Genomic DNA, 13785 nt, shown 5'->3' with positions numbered 1-13785 from the left:
TGATGATGATGATGATGATGATGATGATGATGATGATGATGATGATGATGATGATGATGAAGATGATGTCTTGACGATTGGCACACTGCGATGTCAGAAGGAAACCTGCGACAAGGCTGCCGGTATGGGAATGGTGGATCACCAACGGAGTTTTGGGCGTGTATGTACATACATATCTTGCCTGCTGGGATGAGATCGGTTGGGCTGGCGTTTATCAGGATGCCATACTTTTGCTTGGTGTTGCAAGTTCGCACGTGTCAGGTGTGCTCAAGCAGTCACAGCTTGTGCTATCTTTCTTCCATCACACAAGCTTCTCAGGATCTTTTCCTCCCCCCGAATTCAGTGTGATCCGTCACTGGTTCATCGTCTCTCTGATGATGCAAAAAAAAAAAATCAGGCGCTAAAGATATGAACTGCTCAGGCAAAGTAGCACGACTGCGGTCAACTGCGCCGCTCACCTGGGGGCTACTACTGACCACCTCGCCACCTACTAGACAAGTCGTAGACTTTACCGAATTCCGCAACAAATCCGACGCGCTTGCGCCTCAGCCAGTCCTCATTCTTGTCTCTGAGAGATCATGGAAATTCCTGCCACTTATCACTTCCGATGCCATGAAGGCCCAGAGGCGTAATCATAATCTACACTAGTCCAGCACGGCCTGTGCATCCCACAGAGCAACGCTCGTCACCTTTTTCTAACCCGGGGAAACCTGCAAAAGTCGTGGGAAAGTCGGATCTGGAGCGATGGGCACATTCGGCGCATTATTGTGCTGCCTAGCCCTATTCCTTGCAGGGGCTGCGATCGAACGGTGGAAAAGGTGCAAGGTAGGTACAACAAACCCCAGTGCTCGTTCCCAATTCATTTTTATATGGGACGATATGGTTGCCCATCTGGGCTGATTTGGCCCCGTCAGGAACTTTCGGCCTTTGCCTCTTCCAACGGCTGCAAACCAGCGCAGAAGCATTTACATAACCCATGGTGGATGCCTTTTGGGCTAGACAAGTATTGCCTACCCGAACCCTGTCTTTGAGCCTGATCCTAACATCCCCTAGAATGTTTCCGACTCTGAGAGCAGAGCGAGCAGGCAGACTGCCAGCATTCATGCTGCAGGAATTCGAGAAACATGGCCACACCTATACACAACGAGTCACCGGCCAGCTAGTGGTCTTGACCAGATCACCAGCCAACGTACAAACCATCTGCAAAACCCGCTTCAAAGGTCCGTGTGCGTCAACCTCGCACAGCACAGCATATTGTACTAACCCTGCTCTCCAGATTATGAGATCGGATCGGATCGTGCCGGAAACTTTCGCGCCCTCATCGGCCACGGTATTCTGGCCTTGGACGGTCGGGAGTGGACTAGATCTCGTGCCATGTTGAGGTTTGTGGGCTTTTGGGCATTTCCAGATCATGTGGCAATACTGATGGCAGGATTGATACAGACCACATTTCACGAGAAACTTTGACCAAGACTTTGTACAACTAGAGACACACATCCAGCGTCTTCTGCGGCGGCTTAATGGCGCTGCCTCCAAGAACAGTCCCGTTGACGTGGGCGACTTGCTCCTGAAACTGAGCACCGACTTTGCAACCGAGGCAGTCTTCGGGCACAGCACTAATTCCTTGCTCTCTGACCTGAAGCACTGGTCAGGTGAGCAGGACAAAGGGAGTGCTGGGGAATTTTCTACTGCCGTCGACTATGCTCTTCAAATGCTAGGCCAGAGAGGTCAGCTGATTAACTTTTATTGGGTTCGCGATTCACCTCGATTCCGACAGTCATGTCGGACTTGTCAAGCATTTGTCAACCGATACTTGACAGATGTGCTGCATTCTCAGGCAGAGAAGCGCATTACAGACCTTGGAGAAGGCGGTAGCACGTCATTCATGCATTCACTGGTGGCCAGAGACAATATTCCGGCCGATGTGATAAGGGATCAACTTTTGGCTTTGCTGCTGGCAAGTAGAGATACCTCGGCCTCATTCGCCTCTTGGGTGATCTTTGCCTTGGCCAGACATGGCCAAGTCATGGCAAAGCTGCGGAGTTTGATCGACACCCATTTCCCGAGGGGAAAGCTGCCAACGGGGGCAGATGTCACAGCTCTCCCGTATCTCCGCCACGTCTTGAACGAAACACTTCGGGTCTTTCCTGTGGTACCGCTGGATGGGCGCACTGCCAAGGTCGATACTGTACTCCCAGAAGGGGGTGGTCCCGATGGGAACAGCCCACTGTTGATACCAGCAGGCACCAAGGTGGCCTTCAACATTTATTCTTTGCACCATCGACGAGATATCTTTGGGAAAGATGCTGACGCGTTCCGACCGGAAAGATGGGAAGAAGTTAGCGCTGGCACACTGAGTGATTTCGAAGGAGCATTCATGCCCTTTATCCTCGGGCCGCGCGTCTGTCTGGGCAGTAAGTCCTTGGTGATTGGCGGTGTTGAGTTCAGCCTGGTCCGGACTGACAAAGTGTCCCAGAGAACATGGCGATGATGAACGTCTCTTACGTTATTGTCCGCATCTTGCAGACGTTTCAATACCTCGAGGCTGTTAACGCTCCCGCGTCAAGAACCCTGCCGCGAGATCCGCGCGATTGGCCGAGTGAAGAAAGTCGATATGATATGGAGGACGGGGAAACGACCTTCAGCATCGGTGTGACAATGTCTCCCCGTGATGGTGTGTGGGTGAAACTGCGTTCAACTAGAGGAGCGACATAGGGGACAATGATTCGATCACGGGGAATGCGGACGGTTCAGTTCGCAGAAACCCTTCACACGAGGAACAAAGGGAGTGTTTAGCTGCCTCCAGTTCCGCTGACATGCTAGCCACCCGAACGGCATCATGCCAGGTACTCCGTACGTGTCGCCCGCGGCTCGACGGTGTCCACGCAAGAATGAGGAATTTTAGCCGCAGATGTTGTCATTTTTACAACATGGGGGTCGTAGACCAGAGCCTAGGCCCGTCCAGGTCAAGCCATCGCCAGTTTCGGGCATTGTTGGCTCTGCAATGGGGTTAAGGCTCCTTGTGGGTCGCTCCCTTGGCAGCTGCGCCCCGAGGGCCACCAAATGTTTCGACTATTACCCACAAGCCGTACCAAAAACAAAGGTCAACGTCATGCAATCAACCCTGAGCACCCACGGCGAGCTCCCAAAATGGATCTCATCCCTTTCCCAGCCAAGGCGAGAACGTACGAGAGTACCCAGTACTGGGCACAACAAGGCTGGCTGGAGGCAATAAACAATTTGAAATGGGCAAAATGGGCTTCCCCCTGGATGGAGTACCGTGGAGCTCTCAATCGACGACGGCAGATTGGTGCAGTACCCAGTACTCGACTCACCATCTCCCAGGAAGCAGGATCGAGTCTCTCCAGGCTTTACCCAGTAATCCCATTGTACCTCGTACTAGCACCCTGCCGCACGGGCACCGACTCAGCATTCTCGCTTGACACTGCGTCGGGAAAGAAGAACAGGAACAGCTAGCCGTTCTGGCCGGAGCCTCTCCTTCCATGCGGAGAATAACACTGACCAGGTGAGACACCATGGGCTCTGGACAAAGAAGGGGTCTGAGGTGCTCGCGGGATGGTGCCCGGGGCGCTTCGAGTGGCTGCCTGTGATACGATGGTACTTAAGCTGGATCAAGATGGATCTGCCATCAGCCTCGATCGCTGTTCGCACAAGGCCGTTTCCCAAAGCCATACCCGGTACTCCGTGCTCACTGCTGCATACCGCGCAAACAAACATACATATATACCTACACGTGGTCCTCCTATAAGTTGCACAGATGTCTACCCAGTACCTCGTACCCTGTACTTGGTCCGACCACCCACAGCATATCCATACAAGCATCCCAGCCACCAGCATTTCCCCCTTTCAGCCAACCCACTGAACTGTCACCCTGCGAGCCCAGGCCGCGTCACACTCGGAAGCAAGGGGCATCATTCGATCCGCAGGTCATTCCACTGGTCATTAGACCCCGCATTGCTCGCTACCCAGTTTTCTGGTAGCAGCTGGTGCAAACGACGACGTCGACATTCCACCCCACTTGCTCAAACCACTCCCAACATCAACCGATAGCTATATCAATGGCAGCATATCTACTCGGCATGGTCTTGTAGGTGCTTTTTTTCCTCTCCGCTTCTCCCCCCCCCCCCCGGATCCAGCCTCCCTTGTTCTCTGCACTTTGGCGACCATGATCAAGAATCTAATGCGACTACTCTTCAGTACTGGGTTCTCGTTTGAGAGCCACCAAGACGACGATTTCTTCAACGAACCCTCGACCATGCGGCCTCGACTGACTGCTGCAGCCGCCAAGGAGGATGGTTCTACAGAGCACCTTGCGCCACTATCCACATCCTCGACATATCAGGTTGTCGCCAGAGGTCTTCCCGGCGCAAAAATCCATTATGCGGCACCTAGTGCCTGAAGGGTTTCGAGTATTATCGGCACATTTTTGGAGCAGGAGCAAGCACGCATGAGCGCCGTTTTTTGACCTTTTCTCTCGGTGGCATTGGATCCAGAGCTTGCCCAGCCGAGGCAACAACATCCTCTGCCATTCGGGAGGGTTACCGTCCATGTGCGACATGCAAAAGCTTCTTACTTTAGCGTGACGACCACAATTCTGGGAGTTTTTGGACACGGGCTCGGATACGGACGAGCGTCACCATACCCGGTACCCATCTGCACTTTTCAGGATCCCCGCCTTTTTGGCGCTCCAAAGGCAACAGTTGGCCATCCATATCTTTGGCCTCTTCGAGCATGGCACCACACCGGACGCCACCAACGCGAATGTCTCACCAAGAGACTCGCTTTCGCCAAACTTGCTCGCAACAACAGAACTCACACCGTATTGCAGAGCGGTCGGCGCCGCGCGGAACATTTATCGGCTACATTCACGAATTTCCTTTTGGTTGCTGATTACGCAAAGGCATAGAGGCTGGCTTCACAGCACGACCACTTGACGACTACACACAACCACGATGACATGAAACCACACGATATGAGGCTGCCATTGAGATGGCCAACCATTTGCATCCACAGCTAGCATCCAAGTCTGAATTAGAGGGTAGACAGCTGAGCAGAAGGCTTTGCTATGAAAGTTGCTACTGTAGAGAAAGAATGATGATAATGACATTAATATCCACCCATCTTCTCTTGTCGTCTCGTATGATAACGAATCGAAGTGTCTGGCGCCCAGTGTTGCGGCTGCTGCAAACCAGTCCTTGACACTCCTTGCTCCCCACTCCTTACTGCTGTTTTTGGTAATCTCGATTATCGTATAAGCGGCTGCCCTATTGTTTTTCTTGTGGTTGTCGGTCTTGTTTCTGTCGTAGTTTTCCTCCTCTTGGTCTTCTTCCCTTCTCCAGAATACCAAGGTATGTAATCACAAACCCTAGTTAGCTGCTCTCGGCTGGCTTCCCACCCAGCCTCCCTCCCGAGTTACAGGGTACATACATACAGTACTCCGTATCTCAATCTCAGCCCCCAACTTTACCCTTGACAGCTGCTCCGACCTCCGTTTCCATTCGTCGCATCATTTTGTTCGCTTCATCCTCATTTCAGGCACCCATGCATTCTATCTCGAATTCCCTTTTGAGGTGTTTGTGCCCCTTGGATTTCCTCTTTTGTCTCTGCACACCAGCAACAAGGAATCCCAACACAATACCGGAACCTGCGTGAACATAAAACTTAGCCTCGTCGCTCGGCCCAACATGCCCTTCACCTTCGCTGGCGCCCACTTCATTCTGCATCCCATCCACCTTTGGCGGTCTCCATAGGACATTGACACAGGTCTTCCCTTGAATATCATGCAGCTCAGCCATCAACACAGCTGCTCGATACGCCCTCGATCTGGTCTGCTCGACCACTTAGCAGGAACAAATGGCTGATAGGCAACACCAGCCACCCAACGCATTGAGGCTAACAAGCACTTCCAGAGAAATACAGCGACGACCAGAGTGGACGAAACCGCCCATGTTTCCTGGGTATCAGCATACCTTGGACTCGAACCACGACATGCAGACTGTGCCATTCGCAAAGCAGAAGCGAAGTCCGCGATCCACGATCAACGCTGTCTTGGGACCGGCATAGCCCAGTCCCCGAAGTCCGAATTGTTAATTCGAAATTCACCGCGCTGGATCACCGGGCCTCGTTTAGTTTGTATGGACCCCATTTCTCTCGTCACTTTTCTGTCGTTTTTCAACACTGGAGAGGACTTACCGAGTCGGTTCCGGGACTTGCGTAGACCCTTCACCGTTTATCAGGATTGGTCTCGATTAAAACCAAAGGAATATCCTGGTTATTGCCACAGGAATGACCGGGAAATAAGCCAGGAAATCACCCGGAATACGACCAGGGAATGTTTTATTTACTCCAGTCGTGCTATTCTCCGGAAATCTCCTGCCCCGTGTGGACAGAATGGAATTTTCCGAAGGATTCTCACCACAATCCCCCCAGGACAGCTTTTGTCTATAGCAGGATGGACTCTCCCTCCGGGGGGAATATGGCTGGATGCTCCATGCATCCAATCGTTTGTTGAACAAAATCCTCGGATTGACCCCTTGACATTCAACGTAAACAGAGCGTCAGGTCTTCGTAACGTGTCTGCAAACACACCTCAAGCATTTACAGAGTGCCTGAATGTCTAACTCCTCATTTCTATGCGCTCCATGTTGTTACGCAGAGCAAGCTAGGTTGTGCGTGTTCTCTTCTGATGAGTCGATTGACTACCATGGCTTGACAAAATGATTCGCAAGTCATAGTAGGCAAGATGAGCCATCAATTCATGTTTTCTTGGTCTCGCTTGATGCAATTTGTGCATTACCTCCGCCTGTAGCCCTTGCGGAAAGGATTCTAATGGATGTATTGTCTACAGCAGGAAACTCATTTTGGACCGTGGGAACCTACCATGGCGACACCACCTCTATCGCCACCTGTGAGTGCACCTTCTCCTTTCTGCTCACTTCGCGTGCTTAGGATTCTTGCTGTAGTTGTTGTATAACTAAGCTTCAATATTAGACGTGGAAAATCTCGCATCATCTCCCAGCGACACCAATATCGCCGGACACCTTCAACGCTTCATTCTCTGTTCAGACTAGCCAAAGTGGACAAGACGATCTGAAGTCTAAAGCTCGTAACCTATACACATGGCTTGTTTTATTCGACACCAGCCTCTGTGATCCGCCACACCGATCTCCAGACCACTGTTTCAGCGTTCTGACAGCTGCTCTTCCCTTGGAAAAGGCCATCGTTTATCCCCAATATGACTCTGGTTCCGCCTTTGAGAGTGCTTCTGGAAATGCCGCTCTTCACGAGCTTGAAATGAAATATAGGATGCCGGAAAATCAACTTGATGCCGAGTTCAACCAATTTCTTCAATCCCTTAGGCAGCAGAGCTTGGGGTTCTTGGGGCAGGTATCACATCTTATTAGCACCGCATGTAACGCTTTTGATCGGCTTCGCAAGGACGTGCCGGGCATGGCCTCAGAATGGAGAGGATGCTGTGCCGGCCTCTACACTTATCTTGCCAAAGTTGAAGAATTGCCGCTTCGACTGATTGGACCAAACCGCATGTCCACGAAAACTCTACCACAGTCTCCCGAGGAAGGTTCAGCACCGCTCGCTTCATCCTTATTTGGGTCGTTCTCCGATAATACTGCTGGGGAGGAAGGCCTCCAGCAGCACGACGAGATCGTCGGGGAAGAGAAATACCGACAGAAAGCAGCCAACTGCTTCTTTAACGGCCAGCCTCTCCCTCGTGGGCCGTGGGACATTGTCCGGCCAAAGCCATTCCAAGCCACTGCCGCTTCCCTAGCCTTGTGCGGGTCGGTATATTGTGGGCAGGTGATGGCTCCGAGCTTCAGCATCTACATTCGAGTGTTCATCAAGCTTGTGCGGCTGGGAGGGGGAGAGCAAATGTTCTGAACCAGGGAAAGAATGTTCTTTCATTCATTTTGTTGTGATTTCTACTGTAGACGATACAACTCTCGGTGCGTGACTCTTTGCACTTGCGCTGTTGGGAAGCACTGGACGCGAGTAAATGTTTCGCGGGGTTATCTTCTGACAGACAGGCGGCACCATCCTTATCACAGAACGTGGCGAGGGGCAAGGTGCCTTCTACTATAGGAGTGGGATCCTGTTGCAGAGGGATGATTGAACCTGTTGAGTCCGTCAACTGTGAAGTCATGCGCCTTGACAGACGCCGCATCTCGAGATCTTTGCCAGAGAGGCAGCTCTCCGAACTTGGCTCATCCGGGCGTTTTCTTAACGACACGAAGGCTTCTTTACAGGACATTGCTCAGCTCTCGCTTTACAGAATAGTCTGATGTTTTCAATGCCCTCCCCCAATAATGCTTGACGCGAAGTTGACTCTCAAAGTACTGTATGGCGAAGTATCTATTATGGCCTCGGGCTATATACATATTTACATACCAGGATGGAGGACATTCATCCATCCTACTTCCTACTCGACAGGGCCGAGCATACCTAGGTTCTAAGCATTGGAAATACCCCCTCTGGAGACTCGTGACGGCAAGGGTCTTCAACTGATAGTATCTCGCACATACTCTCACATCTCCGCCTTGGCTGCCGCCATCATCTGGGCACCATTGGTGGATACAAATGTAATTCGTACTAGCATTTGCCCAACGCCGGCCACAGTTAGAGTTTTGGTTGTGATTCAATATTTCTCGGGTTCACGCCCGACCCCGACGACCAGCTCCCCTACATTTTGCCAACTAGATCCTGTACTATGCAAGTGCCCTGGATCAACCCTACGAGTTAGCAAGGCATATTCCGTGCCTCATGCAAGCCCCATCTCACCCCCTGCAGGCGCCATTATTCAGCCACTAGCCTGCCGCCATGTGCGGTAAAGGGTCCGCTGTTGGGGCCTGGACGTTTTTCTTTTTTCTGATGGCCAATATTTAGGCTTTTTGTGGCTATGGGAGGGTGAGGAAGAGAGAGCACCTCTTCTACGTCGACGACATAACTGGCATGCAATTTGGATGGAGAAGAGAGTGGCAGGGGAAATTCCATGAAGCAGAGGCTGCGATTTGTCCTATCTACACTGCCAAAGCCGTGTCAAAACACCAAAGGAGCCATCAGAGCCAGCAGGACTCGTACGACCGTCGTAGGGGGTAACCGGCGCGTCACGTCGTCGATGATATATCGCGCCCTTCAGCGTATAAGCGATTAATTGACCCGTTCAATGACTGCACCCAAAGCTTTCCTGTTCGTGGACTCGTTTCCCGCCCGCACAGACATAAGGGACAAGGAACTTCTTCGAGCTGAGGCCCTCTCTCATGCAGCCAAAGCCTCCCATCGCACAGACCGGCAAGTCGATTCCACTGATTTCGCCAGGCGGAAAAAAGCTTTCAATGTGCAGATATCCAAGAAACCGCCATTGCAACAGCAAGAACAACAAGAAGCAGTACCAACACCATGGACCAAAGACCCCGAGGGCGGCGAAAATGAACCTAGCCCTCATCCGAGTCGCAAAGGGGGAGGCAGATCTGACGCTGTGCAAAGGTGGCGTCTTCAATCTGAGAAGCCATTAAGGCAGCATAGTGTTCGCGGCACTGGGAAGGGATCCTCGCCCAGCAAATGGTCGAACACCCACTGTCCAGCGAGCATGGAGATGACCATCCCGATGCACAAGGGCAACTCAGATCCTTTTAATTCTACTTCTATCCCCTTTGCTGCTTTCGATCTTTCTCTGGTCAGGGACGATCGGCGGTGTCTTGTTGACATTGTTTGGCCTGCAGAAATCTGCATGCGCAAGAACCACCTAGCACTGCTGGATCGGTTGTGGACTGTCATGCCCAGTATCCTCGACTCTCCAGCCGTTGTCCACGCCGTCATCAGCCACGCACACTACAGCAAGGCTATGCGCTATCTTACCTCTGGTCGACGCGACCAGAATGCTCTCATCCTGGCTGAGCACCATAAGCTCCGAGCCGTGAGGAATTTGCAGCATCTGCTTGAGGCATATCGCCAATTGGGCGGCCTCGATTTGCTGAACAGATCAGAGGTGCTTCACAGCTCGCCGCCTGTGGTGTCATATCTGGAGATACTGGCTCTGCTCAGATCCATTTCGCCGGCGTGAAGATGGCAATCGGTCTCATGGGAGGTTTGGAGAATATGGGCCCCATGCAGTCGGAGTGCTTAGTGTTTTCGCAGGTGGCTAGTGCCTGGTTCGACCGCTCATGCCCAGTATTCCACCCTAACAAGTGGGATCCTGGGCTGTGGTCTTAACAGAGACTGGCTTTCTGCGTAGCCGCGCTCTTCGATGTCCGAAATTAGTTCTGATTCCCTCTGCTGTCCGTCTTCTCGACCTTCGGCCATATCTCCCGCGATGAGAGCCATCATCGATCAAATCAGGGAACTTTTGCATGTTGAGAACATCAAGCTTGCCCTGGCATCCTCTAGGGACGAGAGCGCCGCGCAGGTGTTCTGTTGGTCTGGTCTGCGCAAGCTTGCCGTTCGAGCGCGCGACCTTTGCTTCTGGTGCAACATCAAGGAAGCTATGAAGCCAGCAGGAGCGGGCACAGATCCCGCTCGTGGCTTCAGCGTTAATATGGGTTGGACGCCTCCAGTCCCCTTCGACATGGTCGTTTGCTTGACCGCGCGCTGCTTCGATAGAGCCATTTTCGAAGAGTATTATTACGTTGGCGACTCGCCATTTCGGCTGAGTAAAATATTCCTCGCCGAAGTGGCTGCCAATCTTCAGCGCCTCAGTCCGCCATTCCCTTATATCGACGGACTGCACAACGAAGACACGAAACAGCTCCGGTTCCTAGAAGATGAAAGAAGGCATGACGTTCTCTGGATATATTCTGTCGGCGCCCACATTGAAGAATATCACCTGGGCCTATCCAGGCGCTCCTCACCTGCCTTACCATCCTCGCCATGGTCATCCGCCTCCACTGGACAAAGAACGCAGGACATGATTGCTGGGAGACACCTCTTCGCTACCTGATTCGTGAAGCTGGTGAAGGCGCTGGGCTTTGAGGCGTTTGATGATGTGGCGGCTTTTTTAGGTAAGAGATATTTCTACTGTCCGCGACTTCAGGACGCGACCTTGAGAAAGCTAGTTTGACTTTTGACTTGAAGTGTTGTGGCCGCTGTCAACCACTGTACCTGACTTCTTCTCCTTCCCCTTTTTTGCTCTTGACTTTTTTCAATTGAACGCCGTGCTACTCCTTTTCACTTTCATCTCTGTAATTTTACATCTCATTCAGCACATGACGCTTGGACAAATCCTCCAGTGTCCGCTCCGGGCCACTCTGGCCAGTATACTCCGGTCACCTGTAGAACTTCTTGAATTCTCCAATAGTGTTTCCCACAAACAAAACCGGCACCGCGCCGTGGTGATGTCCTCCCGTGCACAATACACTGGGTCCATAGTGTTATCCCGTAGGGTTCCCTTCAAGCTCACTATGCCCAATACGAGTTTATCAGCGGCGCGGAGTGGCAACGTAGGACGTGTAGCAGAAGGTAGGGCGATGTGGTTAAGCCTGGGTTTGTGAGACTGATCTTTGCGCTCCCTGATTTGAAGAAAAAGGCGAAAGAGAATGTGCTGTCGGTGCCGTTCGGGGCATGGGAGAATCGTGTCCTCCTTGAATCCTCCTTAATGTCCTCCTGTAGGTCACTGGTGAGCATTGACTTGGTGGGTCGCTTAGCACTCGGGTAATTCGACCGGCCATGCCGCCTAAGGGATGCTCTCTCCCCTAGAAATGGCCCCGTTACAAATTATGGTCGAATAGATTTCTCAACAAAATCCGCGCGTTTGAAGATCGCATTTTCAGAGCAAATATTGGAGGGGCTGCCAAGAACTCCTATACTAGGCGATTGAGTGTCGTATCGGCTTTTGATATTAGAGCGGATTGATTGCGCGTGAAATGTAGGGAATTCACGGTGATGTAGTTGTCCATAAAACTGATGTCGGTAGATGTGCAAAACGGTCACCCCGGAGGCACGTGCAGAATCATGGTGCTGCTTTGAAATTAGTGATTCGCTGAATCTCGTGTTACCCTGGAGACCACAACGTTCTCCATGCGAAATGTTGTATGTTCGTCTCGCTCGTACTTTGCAGGTCAGGTAGCTAAAACAACACTTGTTGGCTTGCAAAGCTCCGTCGGGAAATAGCAGAATGGTCCAACGGGTCCGTTCTCCTCATGGTCGCATTGCGTCCACAACCCAAACACTCCTCCTGATCTGATGCCTCCTGGCTGGACACCTTCCAACTGCCACTGATCTTGGCCGCCGTAGTAGATGATGAATCTCCATCTTACCTCTCGTCCACCTGGTACAAGGCTGGCGCAACCTCTTACTCCTATAACCGGCCGGTGCATACCGGCGTGACCACGGGAAAGTCCAGAGAAATAAAGCACAGGTAGGTCAGTACAGACAGGAAGGGTTGTGGTCAAGCGTGGATCAGAAGCAACGACATCATCGAGCTTGAGCTCGAGCCTCATCAGATCTCCGGAGTCTTCAGGCTCGTCGTCCAAGGTCGGATGAGCGCCAGAATCATGGCTCAAATTGTTGAAGGCGAAGAGGTCGAGGTAGTCGAGCCAAGAGTAAGTTCCTAACCAAGTTCCAGTAACCCGGGCCCAGTCATGGGGAATGGTTGGATCAGCCAAAGTGCGGTGAGGGAGAGCATAGCAGAAACCTTGTGGCATAGCAATGCGGCCCTCGGCACATATGGAAAAATTTCGGCTCATGACGCTGAAGACAGCCTCGAGGAGCGGCCAGTCGACCTTCCCAGTGCCGTCCCGGCGAAAAGGCCCGTAATCGTTGTCTTGTCCACTCAAACTCCAATTGTAGACTTTTCGCCTGGCAGCTCCTCGGGCTTTGTGCTCGATGCGCTCACGAGTTGTTAGACCATAAAGCACGTGAAGCCTGGAGGCGGACTCGGGTCGATTCTGGTCATTTTCGCTCAGCGCCATGCTTCTTGTGAAACGCAGCGTAGAGCCCAACATACGCTCATCGGATCGGGTGTGTGACAGCACACTTTGAGTTCCTGAATCGTGGATGAGACTCTCGATGCCATTTTGATATGGAGTCAGGCCTGCGAGGATTTGGAGGTTCAACGAGGTCGTCCGGTCGTCCTCCTTTGGCATTTTGCCATTAGCAATATCACGAGCATTGGGTGCAAATTTTGCCGTGTCGAGGATGTCGAGTAAAGCACTGAGGTGGGCTTCAGCACAACTGTCGGAGCCACATCGCTTTGACTGGACACCTCGCAAAGCCATCAATCTCACGCACAGTTCGTGATGCCAATCCCATGTGCGGTCTGGGACCAATGGCGGGTGGCCGGGCATCATCGACCAAGCATCATTAGGGTCATCGAAGATATACAAGAAAGCAGTTCTCCAGAGAATCTGGTGCTGGGGACGGACAAAATCATGAGCAGCCTTGCAAGTTTGGCCAAAGCAGGCGATGGCCGCAGGGTGCAGACATGCCAGGATGTGGGCCAGGATCTCTCTGGGCAGATCTAGGACCTGCATGGTTGAAGGTGATAGGGACCCGATGAAATGGAGAGAGAGAGAGGGAGAGAGAGGGGGGGAGAGGGAGATGCTCGGCAGGGATGGGAGGGGAGTTGAATGGAGAAGAATGAAGTGGAAAGTAGGTTCCTGGATCGACAGCAGTCGAATTCGGCAATCTACAGCATCAGCATGCTGGCACTCACCGAGTACCTACTGGTAGTCATTGCCTGCTGCCCCTCACTTGGCTCCCGTTGAGCCCACTAGCCACTTATTTCATCCCTACGACGAACCAGAGTTATTGGTGTCA

The 13785-nt window shown here is 52.2% G+C and overlaps 6 protein-coding genes across 6 annotated transcripts; 5 read left to right on the top strand and 1 right to left on the bottom strand.

The window, feature by feature from the left end:
* Nucleotides 1–1054: 1054 nt before the first annotated feature.
* A1O5_05064 (uncharacterized protein) lies at nt 1055–2491 on the top strand (the record flags this gene model as incomplete). The annotated part of the gene is made up of 3 exons (XM_007745667.1): nt 1055–1220; nt 1277–1382; nt 1444–2491. The coding sequence occupies 3 exons, from the start codon at nt 1055–1057 to the stop codon at nt 2489–2491; spliced, it is 1320 nt and encodes a 439-aa protein (XP_007743857.1).
* Nucleotides 2492–4186: 1695 nt separating this feature from the next.
* On the top strand, nt 4187–4420 carry A1O5_05063 (uncharacterized protein; the record flags this gene model as incomplete). The annotated part of the gene is made up of 1 exon (XM_007745666.1): nt 4187–4420. The coding sequence occupies one exon, from the start codon at nt 4187–4189 to the stop codon at nt 4418–4420; it is 234 nt and encodes a 77-aa protein (XP_007743856.1).
* Nucleotides 4421–7470: 3050 nt separating this feature from the next.
* Nucleotides 7471–7917, top strand: A1O5_05062 (uncharacterized protein; the record flags this gene model as incomplete). The annotated part of the gene is made up of 1 exon (XM_007745665.1): nt 7471–7917. One exon carries the CDS (start codon nt 7471–7473, stop codon nt 7915–7917), a length of 447 nt encoding a protein of 148 aa, XP_007743855.1.
* A 1282-nt stretch (nt 7918–9199) lies between these two features.
* Nucleotides 9200–10096, top strand: A1O5_05061 (uncharacterized protein; the record flags this gene model as incomplete). The annotated part of the gene is made up of 1 exon (XM_007745664.1): nt 9200–10096. The coding sequence occupies one exon, from the start codon at nt 9200–9202 to the stop codon at nt 10094–10096; it is 897 nt and encodes a 298-aa protein (XP_007743854.1).
* A 249-nt stretch (nt 10097–10345) lies between these two features.
* Nucleotides 10346–10969, top strand: A1O5_05060 (uncharacterized protein; the record flags this gene model as incomplete). Its single annotated transcript, XM_007745663.1, has 1 exon — nt 10346–10969. One exon carries the CDS (start codon nt 10346–10348, stop codon nt 10967–10969), a length of 624 nt encoding a protein of 207 aa, XP_007743853.1.
* A 1117-nt stretch (nt 10970–12086) lies between these two features.
* Nucleotides 12087–13499, bottom strand: A1O5_05059 (uncharacterized protein; the record flags this gene model as incomplete). Its single annotated transcript, XM_007745662.1, has 1 exon — nt 12087–13499. The coding sequence occupies one exon, from the start codon at nt 13497–13499 to the stop codon at nt 12087–12089; it is 1413 nt and encodes a 470-aa protein (XP_007743852.1).
* Nucleotides 13500–13785: the final 286 nt, after the last annotated feature.

Source organism: Cladophialophora psammophila (assembly GCF_000585535.1).
Source record: "Cladophialophora psammophila CBS 110553 chromosome Unknown aczJe-supercont1.7, whole genome shotgun sequence".
Lineage (NCBI taxonomy): Eukaryota > Fungi > Ascomycota > Eurotiomycetes > Chaetothyriales > Herpotrichiellaceae > Cladophialophora > Cladophialophora psammophila.
Note: the sequence above shows the minus strand (reverse complement) of the source record. Positions and strands in the feature narration are given on the sequence as shown.